Here is a 21,827-nt window from a genome sequence, read left to right as displayed (position 1 = left end):
CTCACATGTCTGGACCCCGAGAACATCATAGGCTAATGTTTTGAGGGGAAATTTTAACCCCGCGCTTTACAGTTATTCGCCACAATCCCGGACACACACACACACATTTAGCTTTATATATTAGATATACACACACACACACACAAACAACATAGTGCAACAGCACATGGTATGCACCGAGAGATATGAAAATACAGAGTGTATACATTTTAAAATGAATTATCTATATAAACTAAGCTTATTAAAATAGCCAATTCATACAGGCCCATGAATGACGAGGCACAACTCTTGATGAAACTCTAGCTTTTTTTTCTCAATTTTGATTATTTCTTTCAGATTCTTTAAAAAGTGTTCAAATCTACTTTTTTTCCATCTATCCATGATAACACTACAAGTTTATGTTGCATTTTTTCTTTGTCGCTCCATTGGGAGACCCAGACAATTGGGTGTATAGGCTATGCCTCCGGAGGCCGCACAAAGTATTACACTAAAAATGTAAAGCCCCTCCCCTTCTGCCTATACACCCCCCGTGCTCCCACGGGCTCCTCAGTTTTTTGCTTTGTGCGAAGGAGGCAGACATGCACGCATAGCTCCACAGATTAGTCAGCAGCAGCTGCTGACTATGTCGGATGGAAGAAAAGAGGGCCCTTAACAGGGCCCCCAGCATGCTCCCTTCTCACCCCACTCTTGTCGGCGGTGTTGTTAAGGTTGAGGTATCCATTGCGGGTACGGAGGCTGGAGCCCACATGCTGTTTTCCTTCCCCATCCCCCTTAGGGCTCTGGGTGAAGTGGGATCCTATCGGTCTCCAGGCACTGAGACCGTGCTCCATCCACAGCTCCTGAGGACTCTGCTGGATAGGAGCCGAGTATCGTTCAGGGACATGGCCCTGCTACTTTGAGGTACTCTGTGTCCCCGTGGGGACTGCGCACAGCGACACTCCAGCATTGCTGGGTGTGCTAGTGCACCGGGGACCGCGGCGCTGACCGCGTTTGTGCCATTACACACTGCAGCGTCGCTGAGTGTGTTTGTGTATGGGGACTACCGCGCTGACCGCCGCTGCCATGGTTAACACTGCGGCGCGGCTGGGACTGTTAGTGCGCCGGGGACTTCCGCGCAGACCGCGCTTATACGGCGGCCGCGCTTATAACTAGAGTCCCCGGCTTTTGGGCCTAGTCTCTTTTTCTTCCCGCCCCCAGCCCTGCCAGTCAGGGGAAGGGCGGGACGTTGTACAGCACGGCAGCACTGAGGGCTGGAGCATGCTTTGCATACTCCACCCCCCTCACTGTGCACAGTGGGGCACCAGTTCCCGCACTTTCTGGGTCACGCCCACGGCTCCCTCCTCTCCTCAGGACGCCGGCAGCCATTCCTGTCAGCTCCTCGGACGCTGCAGAGGGGAGACAAGCTCTGGGGGACCCAGGCAGGGATTCTGGTGGCCACACAACCGCTTTAAGCGGGCGGTAATCAGCTCCTGAGCTGGCCCCACTTGTGCAGAAGTGTAATTATAGATTATATGTTTATAGGCTATACTTTACACTGTATGGTGCACAGTTGATTTCTAGCTATATACCCTGTTGTGTTGCTCAAAGGAGACAACAGCATGGCGCCCACAAGAAGCAGGGGTGCCAAAACACAGGCTTACTATGCTGCCTGCGCCGCATGTACAACCTCGCTACCGGCAGGTTCCACTGACCCTCATTGTGTTTACTGCTCGGCCCCTGTGGCACTTACTCAGCCGGAGCCTCTGCTAAGGGGGGCCCAGGGGGAACAACCAGCTAACACTGTCCAGGTGACAGGGACGGAGTTTGCAGTTTTTACTGACGGACTTTCTGAGACTATGGCTAAGATTCTAGAAGCTTTGCAGTCCAGACCGGTATCTCAGACCATGGGCACTGTGGAATCACTGCCCCCTGGTTCCCCTCAGTTGGAACAACAATGTTCCCCCGGGGTGTCTCATAGATCCCAGGGTGAGGTCTCTAACACGGACCGCAGCCCCAGACCGCCTAAGCGAGCTCGCTGGGAAATCCCCTCGACCTCATCACATTGTTCAGGGTCTCAGAGGGATGACTCTCTGTATGATGAAGCGGAGGTAGCTGATCAGGATTCTGAGCCTGAGGCCGCTCTCAACCTTGATACTCCTGATGGTGACGCCATAGTGAATGATCTTATCGCGTCCATACATCAAATGTTGGATATTTCTCCCTCAGCTCCTCCAGTGGAGGAGTCAGCCTCTCAGCAGGAGAAATTCCGTTTCAGGTTCCCCAAGCGTACAACGAGTAGGTTTCTGGATCACTCCGATTTCAGAGAGGCAGTCCAGAAACACCGAGTTTGTCCAGATAAGCGTTTTTCCAAGCACCTTAAGGATACACGTTATCCCTTCCCCCCTGACGTGGTCAAGGGCTGGACTCAGTGTCCCAAGGTGGATCCTCCAATCTCCAGACTGGCGGCTAGATCCTTAGTTGCAGTTGAAGATGGGGCTTCACTCAAGGATGCCACTGACAGACAGATGGAGCTCTGGTTGAAATCCATTTATGAAGCTATCGGCGCGTCTTTTGCTCCAGCATTCGCAGCCGTATGGGCACTCCAAGCTATTTCAGCGGGTCAGGCGCAAATTGACGCACTCACACGTACGTCTGCGCCGCAAGTGGCGTCCATAACTTCTCAAACGTCGGCATTTGCGTCCTACGCTATTAATGCTGTCCTGGACTCTGCGAGCCGTACGGCGGTTGCAGCCGACAATTCGGTGGCAATACGCAGGGCCTTGTGGCTACGGGAATGGAAGGCAGATTCGGCTTCCAAAAAGTCCTTAACCGGTTTGCCATTTTCTGGCGACCGTTTGTTTGGTGAGAGGCTGGATGAGATCATCAAACAATCCAAGGGAAAGGAAACATCCTTACCCCAGGTCAAACCAAAATTACCCCAACAGAGGAGGGGACAGTCGAGGTTTCGGTCCTTTCGGAGTGCGGGCAGGTCCCAATTCTCCTCGTACAAAAGGCCTCAGAAGGATCAGAGGAACTCCGATCCATGGCGGTCTAAGTCACGCCCTAAAAAGACCGCTGGAGGTGCCGCTACCAAGGCGGCTTCCTCATGACTTACAGCCTCCTCACACCGCATCCTCGGTCGGTGGCAGGCTCTCCCGCTTTTCCGACATGTGGCTGCCACAGGTAAAAGACCGTTGGGTGAGAGACATCCTGTCTCACGGTTACAGGATAGAGTTCAGCTCTCGTCCTCCGACTCGATTTTTCAGAACATCTCCGCCTCCCGAGCGAGCCGATGCTCTTCTGCAGGCGCTGGGCACTCTGAAGGCAGAAGGAGTGGTGGTCCCGTTCCTCTTCAGCAACAGGGTCACGGTTTTTACTCCAACCCGTTTGTGGTTCCAAAGAAGGACGGGTCTTTCCGTCCTGTCCTGGACCTAAAACTGCTCAACAAACACGTAAAGACCAGGCGGTTCCGGATGGAATCCCTCCGCTCCGTCATCGCCTCAATGTCCCAAGGAGATTTCCTTGCATCGATCGATATCAAAGATGCTTATCTCCACGTACCGATTGCTCCAGAGCATCAGCGCTTCCTGCGCTTCGCCATAGGAGACGAACACCTTCAGTTCGTGGCACTGCCGTTCGGCCTGGCGACAGCCCCACGGGTTTTCACTAAGGTCATGGCTGCAATAGTGGCGGTCCTCCACTCTCAGGGTCACTCGGTGATCCCTTACTTAGACGATCTGCTGGTCAAGGCTCCCTCTCAAGAGGCATGCCAGCACAGCCTCACCGCTACTCTGGAGACTCTCCAGAGTTTCGGGTGGATCATCAATTTTCCAAAGTCAAATCTGACACCGGCCCAATCGCTGACATATCTTGGCATGGAGTTTTATACCCTCTCAGCGATAGTGAAGCTTCCGCTGAACAAGCAGCGTTCACTACAGACGGGGGTGCAATCTCTCCTTCAGGATCAGTCACACCCCTTGAGGCGCCTCATGCACTTCCTGGGGAAGATGGTGGCAGCAATGGAGGCAGTCCCTTTCGCGCAGTTTCACCTGCGTCCTCTTCAATGGGACATCCTACGCAAATGGGACAGGAAGCCGACGTCCCTCGACAGGAGCGTCTCCCTCTCTCAGGCAACCAAAGCTTCCCTTCGGTGGTGGCTTCATCCCACTTCATTATCGAAGGGGAAATCCTTCCTACCCCCATCCTGGGCGGTGGTCACGACAGACGCGAGTCTGTCAGGGTGGGGAGCAGTTTTTCTCCACCACAGGGCTCAGGGTACGTGGACTCGGCAAGAGTCATCACTTCAGATCAATGTTCTGGAGATCAGGGCAGTGTATCTGGCCCTAAAAGTGTTCCAGCAGTGGCTGGAAGGCAAGCAGATCCGAATTCAGCCGGACAACTCCACAGCGGTGGCTTACATCAACCACCAAGAAGGAAGACGCAGTCGGCAAGCCTTCCAGGAAGTCCGGCGGATTTTGATGTGGGTGGAAGCCACGGCCTCCACCATCTCCGCAGTTCACATCCCGGGCGTGGAAAACTGGGAAGCGGATTTTCTCAGTCGCCAGGGCATGGACGCAGGGGAATGGTCCCTTCACCCGGACGTGTTTCAGGAGATCTGTTGCCGCTGGGGGATGCCGGACGTCGACCTAATGGCGTCCCGGCACAACAACAAGGTCACGGCATTCATGGCACGTTCTCACGATCACAGAGCTCTGGCGGCAGACGCCTTAGTTCAGGATTGGTCGCAGTTTCAACTCCCTTATGTGTTTCCTCCGCTGGCACTGTTGCCCAGAGTGTTACGCAAGATCAGGGCCGACTGCCGCCGCGCCATCCTCGTCGCTCCAGACTGGCCGAGGAGGTCGTGGTACCCGGATCTGTGGCATCTCACGGTCGGCCAACCGTGGGCACTACCAGACCGACCAGACTTGCTGTCTCAAGGGCCGTTTTTCCATCTGAATTCTGCGGCCCTCAACCTGACTGTGTGGCCATTGAGTCCTGGATCTTAGCGTCTTCAGGATTATCTCAAGAGGTCATTGCCACTATGAGACAGGCTAGGAAACCAACGTCCGCCAAGATCTACCACAGGACGTGGAAAATATTCCTGTCGTGGTGCTCTGATCAGGGTTTTTCTCCATGGCCATTTGCCTTGCCCACTTTTCTGTCCTTTCTTCAGTCCGGATTGGAAAAGGGTTTGTCGCTTGGCTCCCTTAAGGGACAAGTCTCTGCGCTCTCTGTGTTTTTTCAGAAGCGCTTGGCCAGACTTCCACAGGTACGCACGTTCCTGCAGGGGGTTTGTCACATCGTCCCTCCTTACAAATGTCCGTTGGAACCCTGGGATCTGAACAGGGTGCTGATGGTTCTTCAGAAACCACCGTTCGAGCCAATGAGGGATATTTCTCTCGCACGCCTTTCGCAGAAAGTGGTTTTCCTAGTAGCAGTCACTTCACTTCGGAGAGTGTCTGAGCTAGCAGCATTGTCATGCAAAGCCCCTTTCCTGGTGTTTCACCAGGACAAGGTGGTTCTGCGTCCGGTTCCGGAATTTCTCCCTAAGGTGGTATCCCCTTTTCATCTCAATCAGGATATCTCCTTACCATCTTTTTGCCCTCATCCAATTCACCAATGTGAAAAGGATTTGCACTTGTTAGATCTGGTGAGAGCACTCGGACTCTACATTTCTCGTACGGCGCCCCTGCGCCGCTCGGATGCACTCTTTGTCCTTGTCGCTGGCCAGCGTAAAGGGTCACAGGCTTCCAAATCAACCCTGGCTCGGTGGATCAAGGAACCAATTCTCGAAGCTTACCGTTCAGCTGGGCTTCCGGTTCCCTCAGGGCTGAAGGCCCATTCTACCAGAGCCGTGGGTGCGTCCTGGGCTTTGAGGCACCAGGCTACGGCTCAGCAGGTGTGTCAGGCGGCTACCTGGTCGAGCCTGCACACTTTCACGAAACACTATCAGGTGCATACCTATGCTTCGGCGGATGCCAGCCTAGGTAGGAGAGTCCTTCAGGCGGCGGTTGCCCACCTGTAGGACGGAGCCGTTACGGCTCTATTATGAGGTATTATTTACCCACCCAGGGACTGCTTTTGGACGTCCCAATTGTCTGGGTCTCCCAATGGAGTGACAAAGAAGAAGGGAATTTTGTTTACTTACCGTAAATTCCTTTTCTTCTAGCTCCAATTGGGAGACCCAACACCCGCCCCTGTTTTTTTGTGTACACATGTTGTTCATGTTGAATGGTTTCAGTTCTCCGATATTCCTTCGGATTGAATTTACTTTAAACCAGTTTATAATTTTTTCCTCCTTCTTGCTTTTGCACCAAAACTGAGGAGCCCGTGGGAGCACGGGGGGTGTATAGGCAGAAGGGGAGGGGCTTTACACTTTTAGTGTAATACTTTGTGCGGCCTCCGGAGGCATAGCCTATACACCCAATTGTCTGGGTCTCCCAATTGGAGCTAGAAGAAAAGGAATTTACGGTAAGTAAACAAAATTCCCTTCTTTCTAACCTTAGCCTCCAAACCCTCACTAAATTAGAAAAAAAAAATAATTAGTCATACTTGTTTGTGGAAATGAACTAAACAGAATGATGTGCAGCTTTTGTATGTTTGTATGGAGCACCGTCCTTGGAAACGATTCTATAGCTCATCATACTGTATTGTGTTCCACTATACAGCAGATCTATAGCACAACAGTGGGAGTTACCTCCACAGCTGCTCTGTTAGTCATGGAACGTCATGAATCACCACAATTTTTTTTGTTTAATTCTATGAAAAAAAACTGAATTGACTACAAGGAATAAAATCACTTCTTAAATATACTGTAAAGCACTCTTTCCATTATACTTGTTCATGAAATTAAGTTACAAGACCATACTTACATTTGCTCTAACATACAAACATAGGTACCGTTCTTTATGAATTACTATTTTCAGAACAGTTTCAATATATTATTGCTGGCAAATAGACTTGCACTATGCACTTACCCTCATACAACAGCTGTCAGAAAGGTCTGCAGTGATGTGAATGATGGACCCATGTCTCATTGAATGGGCTCTCCGATGTGCACTGAATTTTCGAAGTTCCTTCCTTTCAAACTCTCCCAAAACAGTACAGAACCTTTCCTGAAATACACAGCGGTGGGGAAAATGTTATATTTATAGATTTCATAATCTTGTCCATAAGATTTCTGCAGCACCTGGTTATATTTACTTTGAGAAGATACCATATTTTTTCTTACTATAATATGCAGCAGAATATCTAAAATTAGAAAACAGAAAAAAAAAAAAAATATATATTTTTACGAAATTAAATCTTGGCTTGTAGAGTATGGAAATTGAAAGATTATTAGCACTAGCTCTGGGGAAAGGGTCATAAGTTCTGATGGAAGGAAAGGCTATTCCAGGGTGGTCATAGATTTTCACAGTAGAAGGGTGCACGCTCCTTCTGGTATTAGTTGTTGGATTCTACCCTTGGGTCTGGCTGGAACATTTACCACACTATGCCATCTCATAATACAGAAGTGTGTTTCCACCAATTCTGTAATCTACTGGTTAATTTACCTCTGTGCTAATAAAATTTTACACAGTTCCAAAAAAAAAAAAAAAAAAAAAAAAAAAAAAACCAACCGCTCATCATCTGCCAATCCAAGTAAGCACAAATGTCCCTTCCATAATTTGACATGAAAAAGGTCAAGGCATGAGATCACATACAGTACCGTACAAAGGTTTTAGGCACAGTGGAGTGACCTGGCTATGGAGGAGTGAGGACATTCAGAGAGATGAATCAGGGATAACTGTGGGCCCCGCTTGAGACTCCATTTCTGGCCAGTTTTATCCCAATACTGTCAAAAAGACACAGGAATACCTTTCTCTCATGTAGAGGTCGTTCTACAGTCCCTCAAACCAGAGTATTGCGATTCCTTGTGAGGTCTCCAAAATGTTCACCGCTCTCAGCATCCGGCTCTGATTCTCTCCGTTTTGAAGTCCTGGTTGAGCATGGAATTCCAGCTATCACAGAGGTCTCCTTATGCTCTGGGGAAGGGAACTCTCTCCAGGAAATGGTGAGCAAAGAGCCCTCGCTTGGAAAAGTAAAGTATGTGTCTAAGGTTGGTGAGGAGTCCTAGGCTCCTGCTCCTCTCGCATAGACACACAGTGCTGCTGCTCAAAACCAACGCATCATGAAGCACAACCCAGCTGCTAGTGGCACCAGCTTCTCTATAGTGCAGGGGGTCTCAAACTCGGCTGAGTATAGAAAACATTTCTATCCGGGGGACCACATTCTTTGCTGGACAAAGTGACATTTTTGTGATCTTTTTTTCTATACACCTCTGGATCTCACACACACACACACACACACACACACACACACACACACACACACACTATATAATTGTTAATGTTAAAAAGATAAATTTCATGCTTTATTTAGATTTTTTTTTTACAATTTATCCTCTCCTGAGAAGTAATATTGTATTACTATTGGCACCATATAATAATTTTGACCAACCAATCCTGTAGTAATGTGCCGTTCCTTGTCCCCTTGTAGTAATGTGACCACCCTTATCCCCTTCTTGTAGTAATGTGTTCATTCTGTAGTATTGTGCCCATCATTTTCTCCATCCTGTAGTAATGTGCCCATCGTGTAGTTATGTGCCCATCTTGGTCCGCATCCTGTAGTAATATGCCCATCCTGGTCTGCATCCTGTAGTAATGTGCTCATCCTTATCCCATCCTGTAGTAACATGCCCATCACTGTCTCCATCCTGTGGCAATGTTCCCATCCTGGTCCTCATTCTGTAGTAATGTTCCCATCCTGATCCGCATTATGTAGTAATATGCCCATCCTGGTCCTCATCCTGTAGTAATATGCCCATACTGGTCCTCATCCTGTAGTAACATGACCCTCCTTATCGCTATCCTTTAGGAATGTGCCCCAAACTTTTAGTAATGTGCCCCATCCTTGTCCCCATACTGTAGTAAAGTGCCCATGCTGGTCCTCTTGTAGTAATGTGTACATCCTATAGTACTAACCCCTATTATGCCGTTGTTCATATATACAACAAAGAAAAAAAAATTCTTCTCACCTGTCATCCATTCCCTCGGTGTTCTCTTTTCTCCTTCTTGCGGCCCGCAGGCTCATAGACAAATCGATAATCGCAGCCAGTGCAGGACCTGCCTCAGTCAGCGCTTTACTTCAGATGACTGATTTGCGGCACTGCGCAGAGAAGCTCTCTGGAGCTATATCAATGGCAGCCGCCGGGCTATCAGAGGCCAGCAGCTGACGTCATACATAGACTTCGGTGGCTGGCCTCTAATTGCCCGGCAGCTGCCATTGGTATAGATGTAAAGAGATTCTCTGTGTGGCGCTGTAAATCATTGAACTGAAGTAAAGCGCTGACTGCGACCGTGGTCCCATGCACTGGTCCCGATCATCAAGGGGTCAAAGTGCCAGCAGGCCTGAAGAAGAAGTCACAGGGTGTTTGAGACCGCTGCTATAGAGGATTCATTCTCTGCTTAAGGGTGGAAACACATCTATGCGAGTAAAATCGGTCCGACTGGGCTGAAAAAAACTCGGCTGATTTTAGTTCACGTTAGGCGATTGGCTGAGCTGTCACTGAGGTTAATCGCAGCCACCGCTGGATCCTCCAACAGTGACAGCGGGTAACCTCAGTGACAGCTCAGCCGATCGCGCTACTCACCTCAGTTGCTGCTTGGAGGTGACCGGAGCGGCGGTGTCTTCTGCAGCTCCTGTCACCTTCATGCTGGAAGCGACGCTGGAGGTCCGTGGATTACGCCGGATATGGAGGGCTTTTTGGGGCTTATTAAATTGGTAATGAGGGAATGTGTTTGTGTTTTTTATTTCTAATAGAAGGGAATTTTGTTTACTTACCGTAAATTCATTTTCTTCTAGCTCCAATTGGGAGACCCAGACAATTGGGTGTATAGCTATGCCTCCGGAGGCAACACAAAGTATTACACTAAAAGTGTAACGCCCCTCCCCTTCTGCCTATACACCCCCCGTGCTCACGGGCTCCTCAGTTTTGGTGCAAAAGCAAGAAGGAGGAAAAAATTATAAGTGGTTTAAAGTAAATTCAATCCGAAGGAATATCGGAGAACTGAAACCATTCAACATGAACAACATGTGTACACAAAAAACAGGGGCGGGTGCTGGGTCTCCCAATTGGAGCTAGAAGAAAAGGAATTTACGGTAAGTAAACAAAATTCCCTTCTTCTTTGTCGCTCCATTGGGAGACCCAGACAATTGGGACGTCCAAAAGCAGTCCCTGGGTGGGTAAATAATACCTCATAATAGAGCCGCAACCGGCTCCGTCCTACAGGTGGGCAACCGCCGCCTGAAGGACTCGCCTACCTAGGCTGGCATCTGCCGAAGCATAGGTATGCACCTGATAGTGTTTCGTGAAAGTGTGCAGGCTCGACCAGGTAGCCGCCTGACACACCTGCTGAGCCGTAGCCTGGTGCCGCAAAGCCCAGGACGCTCCCACGGCCCTGGTAGAATGGGCCTTCAGCCCTGAGGGAACCGGAAGCCCGGAGGAACGATAAGCCTCGAGAATTGGTTCCTTGATCCACCGAGCCAGGGTTGATTTGGAAGCTTGTGTCCCTTTACGCTGGCCAGCGACAAGGACAAAGAGTGCATCCGAGCGGCGCAGGGGCGCCGTACGAGAAATGTAGAATCTGAGTGCTCTCACCAGATCTAACAAGTGCAAATCCTTTTCACATTGGTGAACTGGATGAGGACAAAAAGAGGGTAAGGAGATATCCTGATTGAGATGAAAGGGGGATACCACCTTAGGGAGAAAGTCCGGAACCGGACGCAGAACCACCTTGTCCTGGTGAAACACCAGGAAGGGGGCTTTGCATGACAGCGCTGCTAGCTCAGACACTCTCCGAAGCGAAGTGACTGCTACTAGGAAAACCACCTTCTGCGAAAGGCATGAGAGAGAAATATCCCTCATTGGCTCGAACGGTGGTTTCTGAAGAACCATCAGTACCCTGTTCAGATCCCAGGGTTCTAACGGACGCTTGTAAGGAGGTACGATGTGACAAACCCCCTGCAGGAACGTGCGTACCTGTGGAAGTCTGGCTAGGCGCTTCTGAAAAAAGACAGAGAGCGCAGAGACTTGTCCCTTAAGGGAGCCCAGTGACAAACCCTTTTCTAATCCGGATTGAAGGAAGGACAGAAAAGTGGGCAAGGTAAACGGCCAGGGAGAAACACCCTGAGCAGAGCACCACGACAGGAATATTTTCCACGTCCTGTGGTAGATCTTGGCGGACGTTGGTTTCCTAGCCTGTCTCATGGTGGCAATGACCTCTTGAGATAATCCTGAAGACGCTAGGATCCAGGACTCAATGGCCACACAGTCAGGTTCAGGGCCGCAGAATTCAGATGGAAAAACGGCCCTTGAGACAGCAAGTCTGGTCGGTCTGGTAGTGCCCACGGTTGGCCGACCGTGAGATGCCACAGATCCGGGTACCACGACCTCCCCGGCCAGTCTGGAGCGACGAGGATGGCGCGGCAGCAGTCGGCCCTGATCTTGCGTAACACTCTGGGCAACAGTGCCAGAGGAGGGAACACATAAGGGAGTTGAAACTGCGACCAATCCTGAACTAAGGCGTCTGCCGCCAGAGCTCTGTGATCTTGAGACCGTGCCATGAATGTCGGGACCTTGTTGTTGTGCCGGGACGCCATTAGGTCGACGTCCGGCTTCCCCCAGCGGCAACAGATCTCCTGAAACACGTCCGGGTGAAGGGACCATTCCCCTGCGTCCATGCCCTGGCGACTGAGAAAATCCGCTTCCCAGTTTTCTACGCCCGGGATGTGAACTGCGGATATGGTGGAGGCTGTGGCTTCCACCCACCGCAGAATCCGCCGAACTTCCTGGAAGGCTTGCCGACTGCGTGTCCCGCCTTGGTGGTTGATGTATGCCACCGCTGTGGAGTTGTCCGACTGAATTCGGATCTGTTTGCCTTCCAGCCACGGCTGGAGCGCCTTTAGGGCAAGATACACTGCCCTTATCTCCAGAACATTGATCTGAAGGGAAGACTCTGTCTGAGTCCAAGTCCCCTGAGCCCTGTGGTGGAGAAAGACCGCTCCCCACCCTGACAGGCTCGCGTCCGTCGTGACCACAGCCCAGGATGGGGGCAGGAAGGATTTCCCCTTCGACAGAGAAGTGGGAAGAAGCCACCACTGAAGGGAAGCTTTGGCTGCCCGAGAAAGGGAGACGTTCCTGTCGAGGGACGTCGACTTCCTGTCCCATTTGCGGAGAATGTCCCATTGAAGTGGGCGCAGATGAAACTGCGCAAAAGGAACTGCCTCCATTGCTGCCACCATCTTCCCTAGGAAGTGCATGAGGCGCCTCAGGGGGTGTGACTGACCATGAAGGAGAGACTGCACCCCTGTCTGTAGTGAACGCTGTTTGTTCAGCGGAAGCTTCCCTATCGCTAAGAGAGTATGAAACTCCATGCCAAGATATGTCAGTGATTGGGCCAGTGTCAGATTTGACTTTGGAAAATTGATGATCCACCCGAAACTCTGGAGAGTTTCCTGAGCAATGTTCAGGCTGTGTTGGCATGCCCCTTGAGAGGGTGCCTTGACAAGGAGATCGTCTAAGTAAGGGATCACCGAGTGTCCCTGAGAGTGTAGGATTGCCACCACTGTTGCCATGACCTTAGTGAAGACCCGTGGGGCTGTCGCCAGGCCAAAAGGAAGTGCTACGAACTGAAGGTGTTCGTCCCCTATGGCGAAGCGCAAGAAGCGCTGATGCTCTGGCGCAATCGGTATGTGGAGATAAGCATCTTTGATGTCTATTGATGCCAGGAAATCTCCTTGGGACATTGAGGCGATGACGGAGCGGAGCGATTCCATCCGGAACCGCCTGGTTTTCACATGCTTGTTGAGCAGCTTTAGGTCCAGAACGGGACGGAAGGATCCGTCCTTTTTTGGCACCACGAACAAGTTGGAGTAAAAACCGTGACCCCGTTGCTGAAGAGGAACCGGGATCACCACTCCTTCCGCCTTCAGGGTGCCCACCGCCTGCGTAAGAGCCTCGGCTCTGTCGGGGGGTGGAGATGTTCTGAAGAAACGAGTCGGAGGACGAGAGTTGAACTCTATCCTGTAACCGTGAGATAGAATGTCTCTCACCCATCGGTCTTTTACTTGTGGCAGCCAGGCGTCGCAAAAGCGGGAGAGCCTGCCACCGACCGAGGATGCGGTTTGAGGAGGCCGAAAGTCATGAGGAGGCCGCTTTGGGAGCGGTGCCTCCGGCGGTCTTTTTAGGACGTGACTTAGACCGCCATGCATCGGAGTTCCTCTGATCTTTCTGAGGCCTTTTGGACGAGGAAAATTGAGATCTGCCCGCGGTCCGAAAGGACCGAAACCTCGATTGTACTTTCCGTGGTTGAGGTCTGTTTGGTTTGGACTGGGGTAAGGATGAATCCTTTCCCTTGGATTGTTTAATGATTTCATCCAATCGCTCACCAAACAAGCGGTCGCCAGCCAATGGCAAACCGGTTAAGAACTTTTTGGAAGCAGAGTCTGCCTTCCATTCACGTAGCCACATGGCCCTGCGGAGTACCACCGAGTTGGCGGATGCCACCGCCGTACGGCTCGCAGAGTCCAGGATAGCATTAATGGCGTATGATTGGTTAAGGACACCACTTGCGGGACAGATGTACGTGTTACTGCATGAATCTGCGCCTGACAAGCTGAGATAGCTTGGAGTGCCCATACGGCAGCGAATGCTGGAGCAAAAGACGCGCCTATAGCTTCATAGATGGATTTCAACCATAGTTCCATCTGTCTGTCAGTGGCATCTTTGAGTGAAGCCCCATCTTCCACTGCAACTATGGATCTAGCCGCCAGTCTGGAGACTGGAGGATCCACCTTAGGACACTGAGTCCAGCCCTTGACAACCTCGGGGGGGGAAGGGATAACGTGTGTCCTTAAGGCGCTTGGAAAAACGCTTGTCTGGACAGTCCCGGTTTTTCTGGATTGCGTCTCTGAAGTCAGAGTGATCCAGAAACATATTTAATGTACGCTTTGGAAACCTGAAACGGAATTTCTCCTGAGAAGCAGACTCCTCAATTGGAGGAGCTGGGAGAGAAATATCCAACACCTGATTGATGGTCGCTATAAGGTCATTCACTACTGCGTCACCTTCAGGTGTATCTAGGTTGAGAGCGGCTTCAGGATCAGAATCCTGATCTGATACCTCCGCTTCATCCTCTAGAGAGTCCCCCTGCTGGGACCCTGAACAGTGTGATGAAGTGGAGGGAATTTCCCAGCGACCCCGCTTGGGCGGCCTGGGACTGCAGTCCGTGTCAGAGACCTCACCCTGGGACCTATGGTTTACCCCCGGGGCACTTTGCCGTTCCAATTGAGGGGGACCAGGGGTCAAGGATCGGACAGAGCCCGGGGCCTGAATCACCGGTCTGGACTGCAATGCTTCCAGTATTTTAGCAGACCATTTATCCATAGTCTCAGACAGTTTGTCAGCAAAGGCTGCAAACTCCGTCCCTGTCACCTGGACAGTGGTAGCAGGTGGATCCACCTGGGCCACCTGTAGCAGAGGCTCCGGCTGAGTAAGTGCTACAGGAGCCGAGCATTGCACACAATGAGGGTCAGTGGAACCTGCCGGTAGTACAGCTGTACATGAGGTACAGGTTGCAAAATACGCCTGTGCTGTGGCACCCTTGCTTTTTGCAGATGACATGTTGTCTCCTCTGAGAACAACCAGGAGGGTATATAGCCAAGAATCAACAGAGCGACCGTACAGTGCAATGTATAGCCTATAAGCCTATATATATATATATATACACACTTCGGTACTCAGTGGGGCCAGCACCACAGGTGCTGCTTACCGACCGCTCAGAGCGGTTGTGTGGTCACCAAATTCCCTGCCTGGGTCTCCCTGTTGTCTCTCCTCTCCAGCGTCTGAATCGCTGACAGGAATGGCTGCCGGCGTTCTGTGAGGAGGAGGAGACCGTGGGCGTGCCCAAGAAAAGTGCGGGAACCCAGTGCCCCACTGTACTGAGTGAGGAGGGAGGAGGATACTAATGTATGCTCCAGCCCTCCGCTGACGATCCGTGCAGCGTCCCGCCCCTCCCCTGACTGGCAGGCCTGTGGACGGGAATAAACGACACTAGGCCGCAGAAGCCGGGGACTAAAGTTATAAGCGCGGCCGGCAATAAGCGCGGCCGCGCGTAGTCCCCCGGCGCACTAACACCTCCAGCAGTGCTGGAAAGTGTCTGGCACAAGCGCCCCATGTCCGGCGCACTAACACACCCAGCCGAGCTGGAAAGTGTCTGGCCCAAGCGCTCCATGTCCGGCGCACTAACACACCCAGCAGTGCTGGAAAGTGACTGACACAAGCGCCCCATGTCCGGCGCACTAACACACCCAGCCGAGCTGGAAAGTGTCTGGCCCAAGCGCTCCATGTCCGGCGCACTAACACACCCAGCAGAGCTGGAAAGTGTCTGGCACAAGCGCTCCATGCGCGGTCCCCACGGGGACACAGAGTACCTCATAGTAGCAGGGCCTTGTCCCTGACGATACTCAGCTCCTATCCAGCAGATTCCCAGGGGCTGCGGAGGGAGCACGGTCCCAGTGCCTGGAGACCGATCCGGATCCCACTTCGCCCAGAGCCCATTAAGGGATGGGGAAGGAAAACAGCATGTGGCTCCTGCCTGTGTACCCGCAATGGGTACCTCAACCTTGACAACACCGCCGACAAAGTGGGGTGAGAAGGGAGCATGCTGGGGGCCCTGTTATGGGCCCTCTTTTCTTCCATCCGACCTAGTCAGCAGCTGCTGCTGACCAAGCTGTGGAGCTATGCGTGCATGTCTGCCTCCTTCGCACAAAGCATAAAAACGGAGGAGCCCGTGAGCACGGGGGGTGTATAGGCAGAAGGGGGGGGGCGTTACACTTTTAGTGTAATACTTTGTGTGGCCTCCGGAGGCATAGCTATACACCCAATTGTCTGGGTCTCCCAATGGAGCGACAAAGAAAAAGGATTTTTTCATGTGTGTGTGTGTTTATTTACTGTAACTTACAGATTAATCATGGAGGGTGTCTCATAGACGCCTGACATGATTAATCTAGGATTTAGTGGCAGCTATGGGCTGCCATTAACTCCTTATTACCCCGATTTGCCAACGCACCAGGGCAAATCGGGAAGAGCCGGGTACAGTCCCAGAACTTTCGCATATAATGTATGCGGCAATTCTGGGCGGCTGCTGGCTGATATTGTTAGGCTAGGGGGCTCCCCATAACATGGAGCTCCCCATCCTGAGAATATCAGCCTTCAGCCGTATGGCTTTATCTGGCTGGTATTAAAATTGGGGGGGACCGCACGCCATTTTTTTAAATTATTTATTTATTTCACTGCACAGTATAAAAAACGCCCACCGGCTGCTGTGATTGGGTGCAGTGAGACACCTGTCACTCAGCGTGAGGGCGTGTCTCACTGCAACCAATCATAGGCGCCTGTGGGCGGGGAAAGCAGGGAATACGAGATTGATTAATGAGCGGCCGGCTTTTTCAAAATAGTAAAAGCCGCCGCAGCAGTGAGAAAGCCGTGCAGCGCCGCGCCGGGGATCGATGAGTATGAGAGAGGAGGGGAAAATGACCAACAGACTGTGAGAGAGGGACAGAGATAGTGACGGACCGACAGAGAGAATAGAGACCGAGAGGGAGAGACCGACTGACAGAGAATAGTGATTGACAGACATTGTGAGACATCGCTCGTTTCCAGTGTTTTAGGAAACCTGCGAGAAATGTATTTAGAAAATCGGATGTCACTAGGATGGTGTGAGTGCCGTCCCGTGACATCCGATTTTTTACACGCTCCCATAGACTTGCATTGGAGAGACTCGCAGTAGAAACTCGCAAAAAAGCAGCATGCTGCGATTTTTTCTCAGTCCGATTCGGACTGAGAAAAAAAAAATCGCAGATGAGAGCTGAATCATTCACTAACATGTGTCCGATTCCAATGCGAGATTTTCTCGCATTGCTCTACTGCGAGAAACTCGCAAGTGAGAAGCAGCCCTAACTCTGCTGCTCTCCTCCATTCTCTAGGCAGTCAGAGGGATTCTTTGCAAGGGAATTAAGTGGACACAGAGTGGGAAAAAAAACAAAATAAACAAAAAAAAAAACGTGGAGTAGCACTTCAGAAATCTCAGACTTTGTTCGTTTCAGGATAGGCGTGCAGATTTCTCAACAACACATCAAATCTGCATCACAAAACGCACTGGGTGCACATAGCTCAAATGTCTCAGTGCAAAGATGTGCTGCTATTAATGCCAGCGGAGGTTTAGAATTGTGTATATATGGAATCAGCAGAGCACTGACAGATTCTATGCCCCTCACCATTTAGTGACCCCATTCTAACACTGTTGCGAGTTGCTGCATTTCCTAAATGCTCACTTTTCAGTAATACAACTTAAGTCATATTTAAAAAGAAAGAAATTTCATGAAATGACTTACAAAAAGGGGCATACTATTACAGTACAGTGCTCAAATTCAATATGCTCTTCATAACAACATTCTTTACATTATAGAATGTAAAGAATTATAACATTCAAACGTTTATGAAGGCAGACTGCATAATTAAGGGATGGATTTAGATACCTGTTTATGGGACTGAATGAAAAACCTTAATTCACCAATTAAAAAGGTGGTGTGCACATTTGTGTATATGATATATGAAAATCAAGGTTATTAGTTTTTAAACATAAAACAAAATAGTTTTTTCTTTGGCACTGGTGCCATAGACACTGAGTGGAGCAGGGGGTACATGTGTGAACACAGCTCATCTCACACTCCTTCACTCCTACATTCTCGTGTTCCAGAGAGCCCCAGTGATCAGATATTTAGCATTTTGCAAAATGCCTCTTCAGGGAAGAAGAGGACTTGAACTAAAGTGCCACCTAGTAGTAGCAATCCTTAAAAGTCAATATCAACACTTAAAGGCTACTTTCACACTGCGTTTTTACTTGCGTTCAGTGGTCCCATCGGGGCATCCACCTGAACCGCCCCCTCCGCCACCCCGCGTGTTTCGGATGCATGTGCAGACAGGGTCATTGACTATAATGGAGCAGGCTCCGTTAGCGTGTGCTCCGTCTTGCACCATTTTTGCACATATACGTTTTCTGCAGATGGACACCCGAACGTAGTCGACTGGCTGGGGGAGGGGCGGTTCGGACGGATGCCCCGACGGGACCACTGAAGGTAAGTAAAAACGCAGTGTGAAAGGGGCCTAAGGAGCCTTGCCACCATATTTATCAGTCAAAGAACAGTTGTACTGCTGTACAATGAAGATCCTTCAGTTAACAGGACAACAAAGGAGAGCCATGTGGTTCCAATGATGCCCAGTTATGTAGTAGCCAACACAAATATCTACTAATAGATTAGATTTCACATGGATAAAATTATACAATCTTTATCTTTTTTTTCAAATCCAAACATTAAAGCTGGATCCATTGTGCATCTTGGTCCTGGTGATAAAAGGTTTGTTATAAAAACATTTAATCAACGAGATTGCGTACTTTTATTCTCATGTCACTTGACTTACATCACAGTCTTGTGGCGGCAGCAATTGAAGCAGAGTCTGGACAAACTTCAGTTTTTCGCGGTCATTGGTGGATGGGTCTTTTAAACAGCTGGAAAGGGGCTGAGGAGACAAGAAAATAGGATGCTAAAATCTTTCCTTTCACTGCTGCCATTTTCATGTACATTCTTTTGTAAATCTGGATAAAGTACCATAGTTACATCGAGACGCTGCTTTTTCATTGCTTATATAGACAGAATATAACAACTTCAGTTCCACAGAGTGCAGGTGCTGGACTTTGCAACCCCACCAAAATATTATGGGCTAATAATAGGCCAGTAATATCAAACTTATGGAAGCCCCTACATAGCAAAACATACTACAAGGTGTCTATGACACCCCCCATTACTAAACTGCGGAAAAATACTTCATTTGAAATAAAATACAAAAAAACACCCTCTTTCCCAAAAACTCCTGTATGTCCAATGTAATCCAGATGAGGTCCCATGAGTATTCCAGCTCTGCTACATCTGAATTCACAGCAAACGCCATAGAACATGACTGCACACTGTAAGCTTGAGGCAGAAACTGAGTGAGCCGCGTGATCAGCGGTGACTTCACTCAGGTTAGTTGCAGGCACAGCTGCAGGTTCCCATGGTCCTCCACCTGTGACCACAGGTAACCTGACCTCACCTCAGGTGAGACCAGCATCTCCTGGCAGAAAACCATGTTTTCTGCCAAGAGATGTAGATTTGGTGCCGAAATCCTTTACACCATATTCTTGCACCCAATCTACAGCTCCTGGTAAAAAAACGCATCACTATCACATCATACCGCATGCGGTTTTGATGTGTTTTTTTTTGCCAGGAGGTGTAGATTGTGTGCATGAATATTGTATAAAAACTTCATCACCAAATGTGCATCTATTGGCCAAAAAAGATGCAAAAAAAGGTTTGTGCAGTTTTCTGCCAGGAGGTGCAAATTTGGTGTTGAAATGTCTGCACCAGCCTTCAGCACCAAAACGTTTTTTCTTTGCATTTTGGGTCCAAGAGATGCAAATTCGGTGATAAAATTTCTACACCATATTCATGCACGCAATCTATACCTCCTGGCAAAAAAGTGTTATTTTGTATTTTATTTTAAAAAAAGGATTTTTTTGATGTTTGTGTTCATTTCTTTTCACTTACAGATTAGTAATGGGGGGGGGGGTGTTAAAGATATCTCCAATTACTAATCTAGGGCTTAAGGCCGCTTTACACGCTACGATTTATCTGACGATCTCATTAGCGATGTCACACGCCCAGATCGTAGTTATGATTTGCCGAGATCGCACATAGGTCGTTTATTAGCGGTCACACGTAACGATCTCACAAACGACAGAACATCGTTCAGCGGATATATTGTTTGACCAAGGCGGTAGTTTTGATGTTGTTAGTCGTTGGCAGGGTGTCACACGTAAGAATACCATATATATATATATATATATATATATATATATATATATATATATATATATATATGTGTGTGTGTGTGTGTGTGTGTGTGCATACAGTTCCTCCTATTTTGATACACAGCCAAGATAAGCGCACAGCTGGGGGCTGCAGCCTGTAGCCATATGCTTTATCTGTGCTGGGTATCATAATATGGGGGGGCCCTATGCCAAATATTTTATTTATGTTTACTGTACGACAGACCTGCAGACTGTGTCTGTGATTGGAAGAGTCAGACATTCTGTCACGGTGCGCGGGGGTGCGTCTGCCTGCAACCAATCACAGATGCCGGTGGGCGGGGAAAACAGTGCATATGCATGAGGCTAATAAGCGGCCCTGGAAGTGAATGAGCAGCCGTGGGAATATATATACCATATTTTTCGCTTTATAAGACGCACCTGATTATAAGACGCACCCCAAATTTGGTGAAGGAAAAGATAATTTTTTTTTAATGTTAAATGGGGTCCGTCTTATAATGCCAGTGTCCGTCTAACAAATCATATAGATTATATGTGCCTCATAGCCCCCCCATCCTAAAATTAGCCCCCTTAATCTGGATATGGCCCCCTTATATTGAATATAGCCCCCTTGTGCTGGCACACGTCCCCTATAGCTGGCACACGTCCCCTATAGCTGGCACACGTCCCCCTGTGCTGCCCATGGCCCCCTATGGATGGCACACTTCCCCCTGTGCTGCCCATGGCCCCCTATGGATGGCACACGTCCCCCTGTGCTGCCCATGGCCCCTTATGGATGGCACACGTCCCCCTGTGATGCCCATGGCCCACTATGGATGGCACACGTCCCCCTCTGCTGCTCATGGCCCCCTATGGATGGCACACATCCCCCTGTGCTGCCCATAGCCCCCTATGGATGGCACATGTCCCCCATTCTGCTGCCCATAGTAAAATAAAAATCTCTTTACTTACCTGCTCCAGCGCTGTCCTCCCGGTATCTCCCTCCGTGCTGCTACTAGTGGCTAAATGATCAAGGGGCTAGAATGAGCATCGCTCACTGCGCATGCGCTGCTACCGCCGCCTCCTCTCCTGCCACGCTTCCTCTCCTGCTGATCCGCCCGCCTGCTCCTGGCCGCATTCCCGAGCTTTGCGCACCCGCCGCCTGTCATGCACCCGCCGGGAAACCTGCCAATTCTCAAGACTGTAGTGGAGTGTCACAGAGATTAACCCTTACACCGCCAGCGTGCCACAGTGATTAACCCTTACACTGCCAGCCTGCCGGGAAACCCAATATTCAAGGCTGCAGTGGAGTGCCACAGTGATTAAACCTTACACCGCCAGCCCGCTGGAAAAGCCGCCAAATTCAACTCTGCAGTGTAGTTACACGGTGATTAACCCTTACACCCACAGCTGTATACACCAAACTGTACACAGACCGGGCGGTTCTATACTGTTGGGGAGGAGGAGAGCTCTGTATACTGTTGGGGAGGAGGAGAGCTCTGTATACTGTTGGGGAGGAGGAGAGCTCTGTATACTGTTGGGGAGGAGGAGAGCTCTGTATACTGTTGGGGAGGAGGAGAGCTCTGTATACTGTTGGGGAGGAGGAGAGCTCTGTATACTGGTGGGGAGGAGGAGAGCTCTGTATACTGGTGGGGAGGAGGAGAGCTCTGTATACTGGTGGGGAGGAGGAGAGCTCTGTATACTGGTGGGGAGGATGTATACTGTTGGGGATGAGGAGAGCTCTGTATACTGTTGGGGAGGAGGAGAGCTCTGTATACTGTTGGGGAGGAGGAGAGCTCTGTATACCGTTGGGGAGGAGGAGAGCTCTGTATACCGTTGGGGAAA

General features: G+C 50.0%; 1 protein-coding gene across 1 annotated transcript in view; it reads right to left on the bottom strand.

The window, feature by feature from the left end:
* The window catches only part of PRICKLE4 (prickle planar cell polarity protein 4), a 113,602-nt gene that overhangs the window by 37,118 nt on the left and 54,657 nt on the right, over positions 1-21,827 (bottom strand). The window contains exons 3-4 of the mRNA XM_075335782.1: positions 18,560-18,658; positions 6,957-7,094 (exon numbers count right to left, since the gene is read on the bottom strand). Of these exons, the coding sequence (XP_075191897.1) occupies positions 6,957-7,094; positions 18,560-18,658 (237 nt within the window). The remainder of the gene's footprint in view (positions 1-6,956; positions 7,095-18,559; positions 18,659-21,827) is intronic.

The sequence above is a fragment of the Anomaloglossus baeobatrachus genome, chromosome 2 (assembly GCF_048569485.1).
Source record: "Anomaloglossus baeobatrachus isolate aAnoBae1 chromosome 2, aAnoBae1.hap1, whole genome shotgun sequence".
Lineage (NCBI taxonomy): Eukaryota > Metazoa > Chordata > Amphibia > Anura > Aromobatidae > Anomaloglossus > Anomaloglossus baeobatrachus.
Note: the sequence above shows the minus strand (reverse complement) of the source record. Positions and strands in the feature narration are given on the sequence as shown.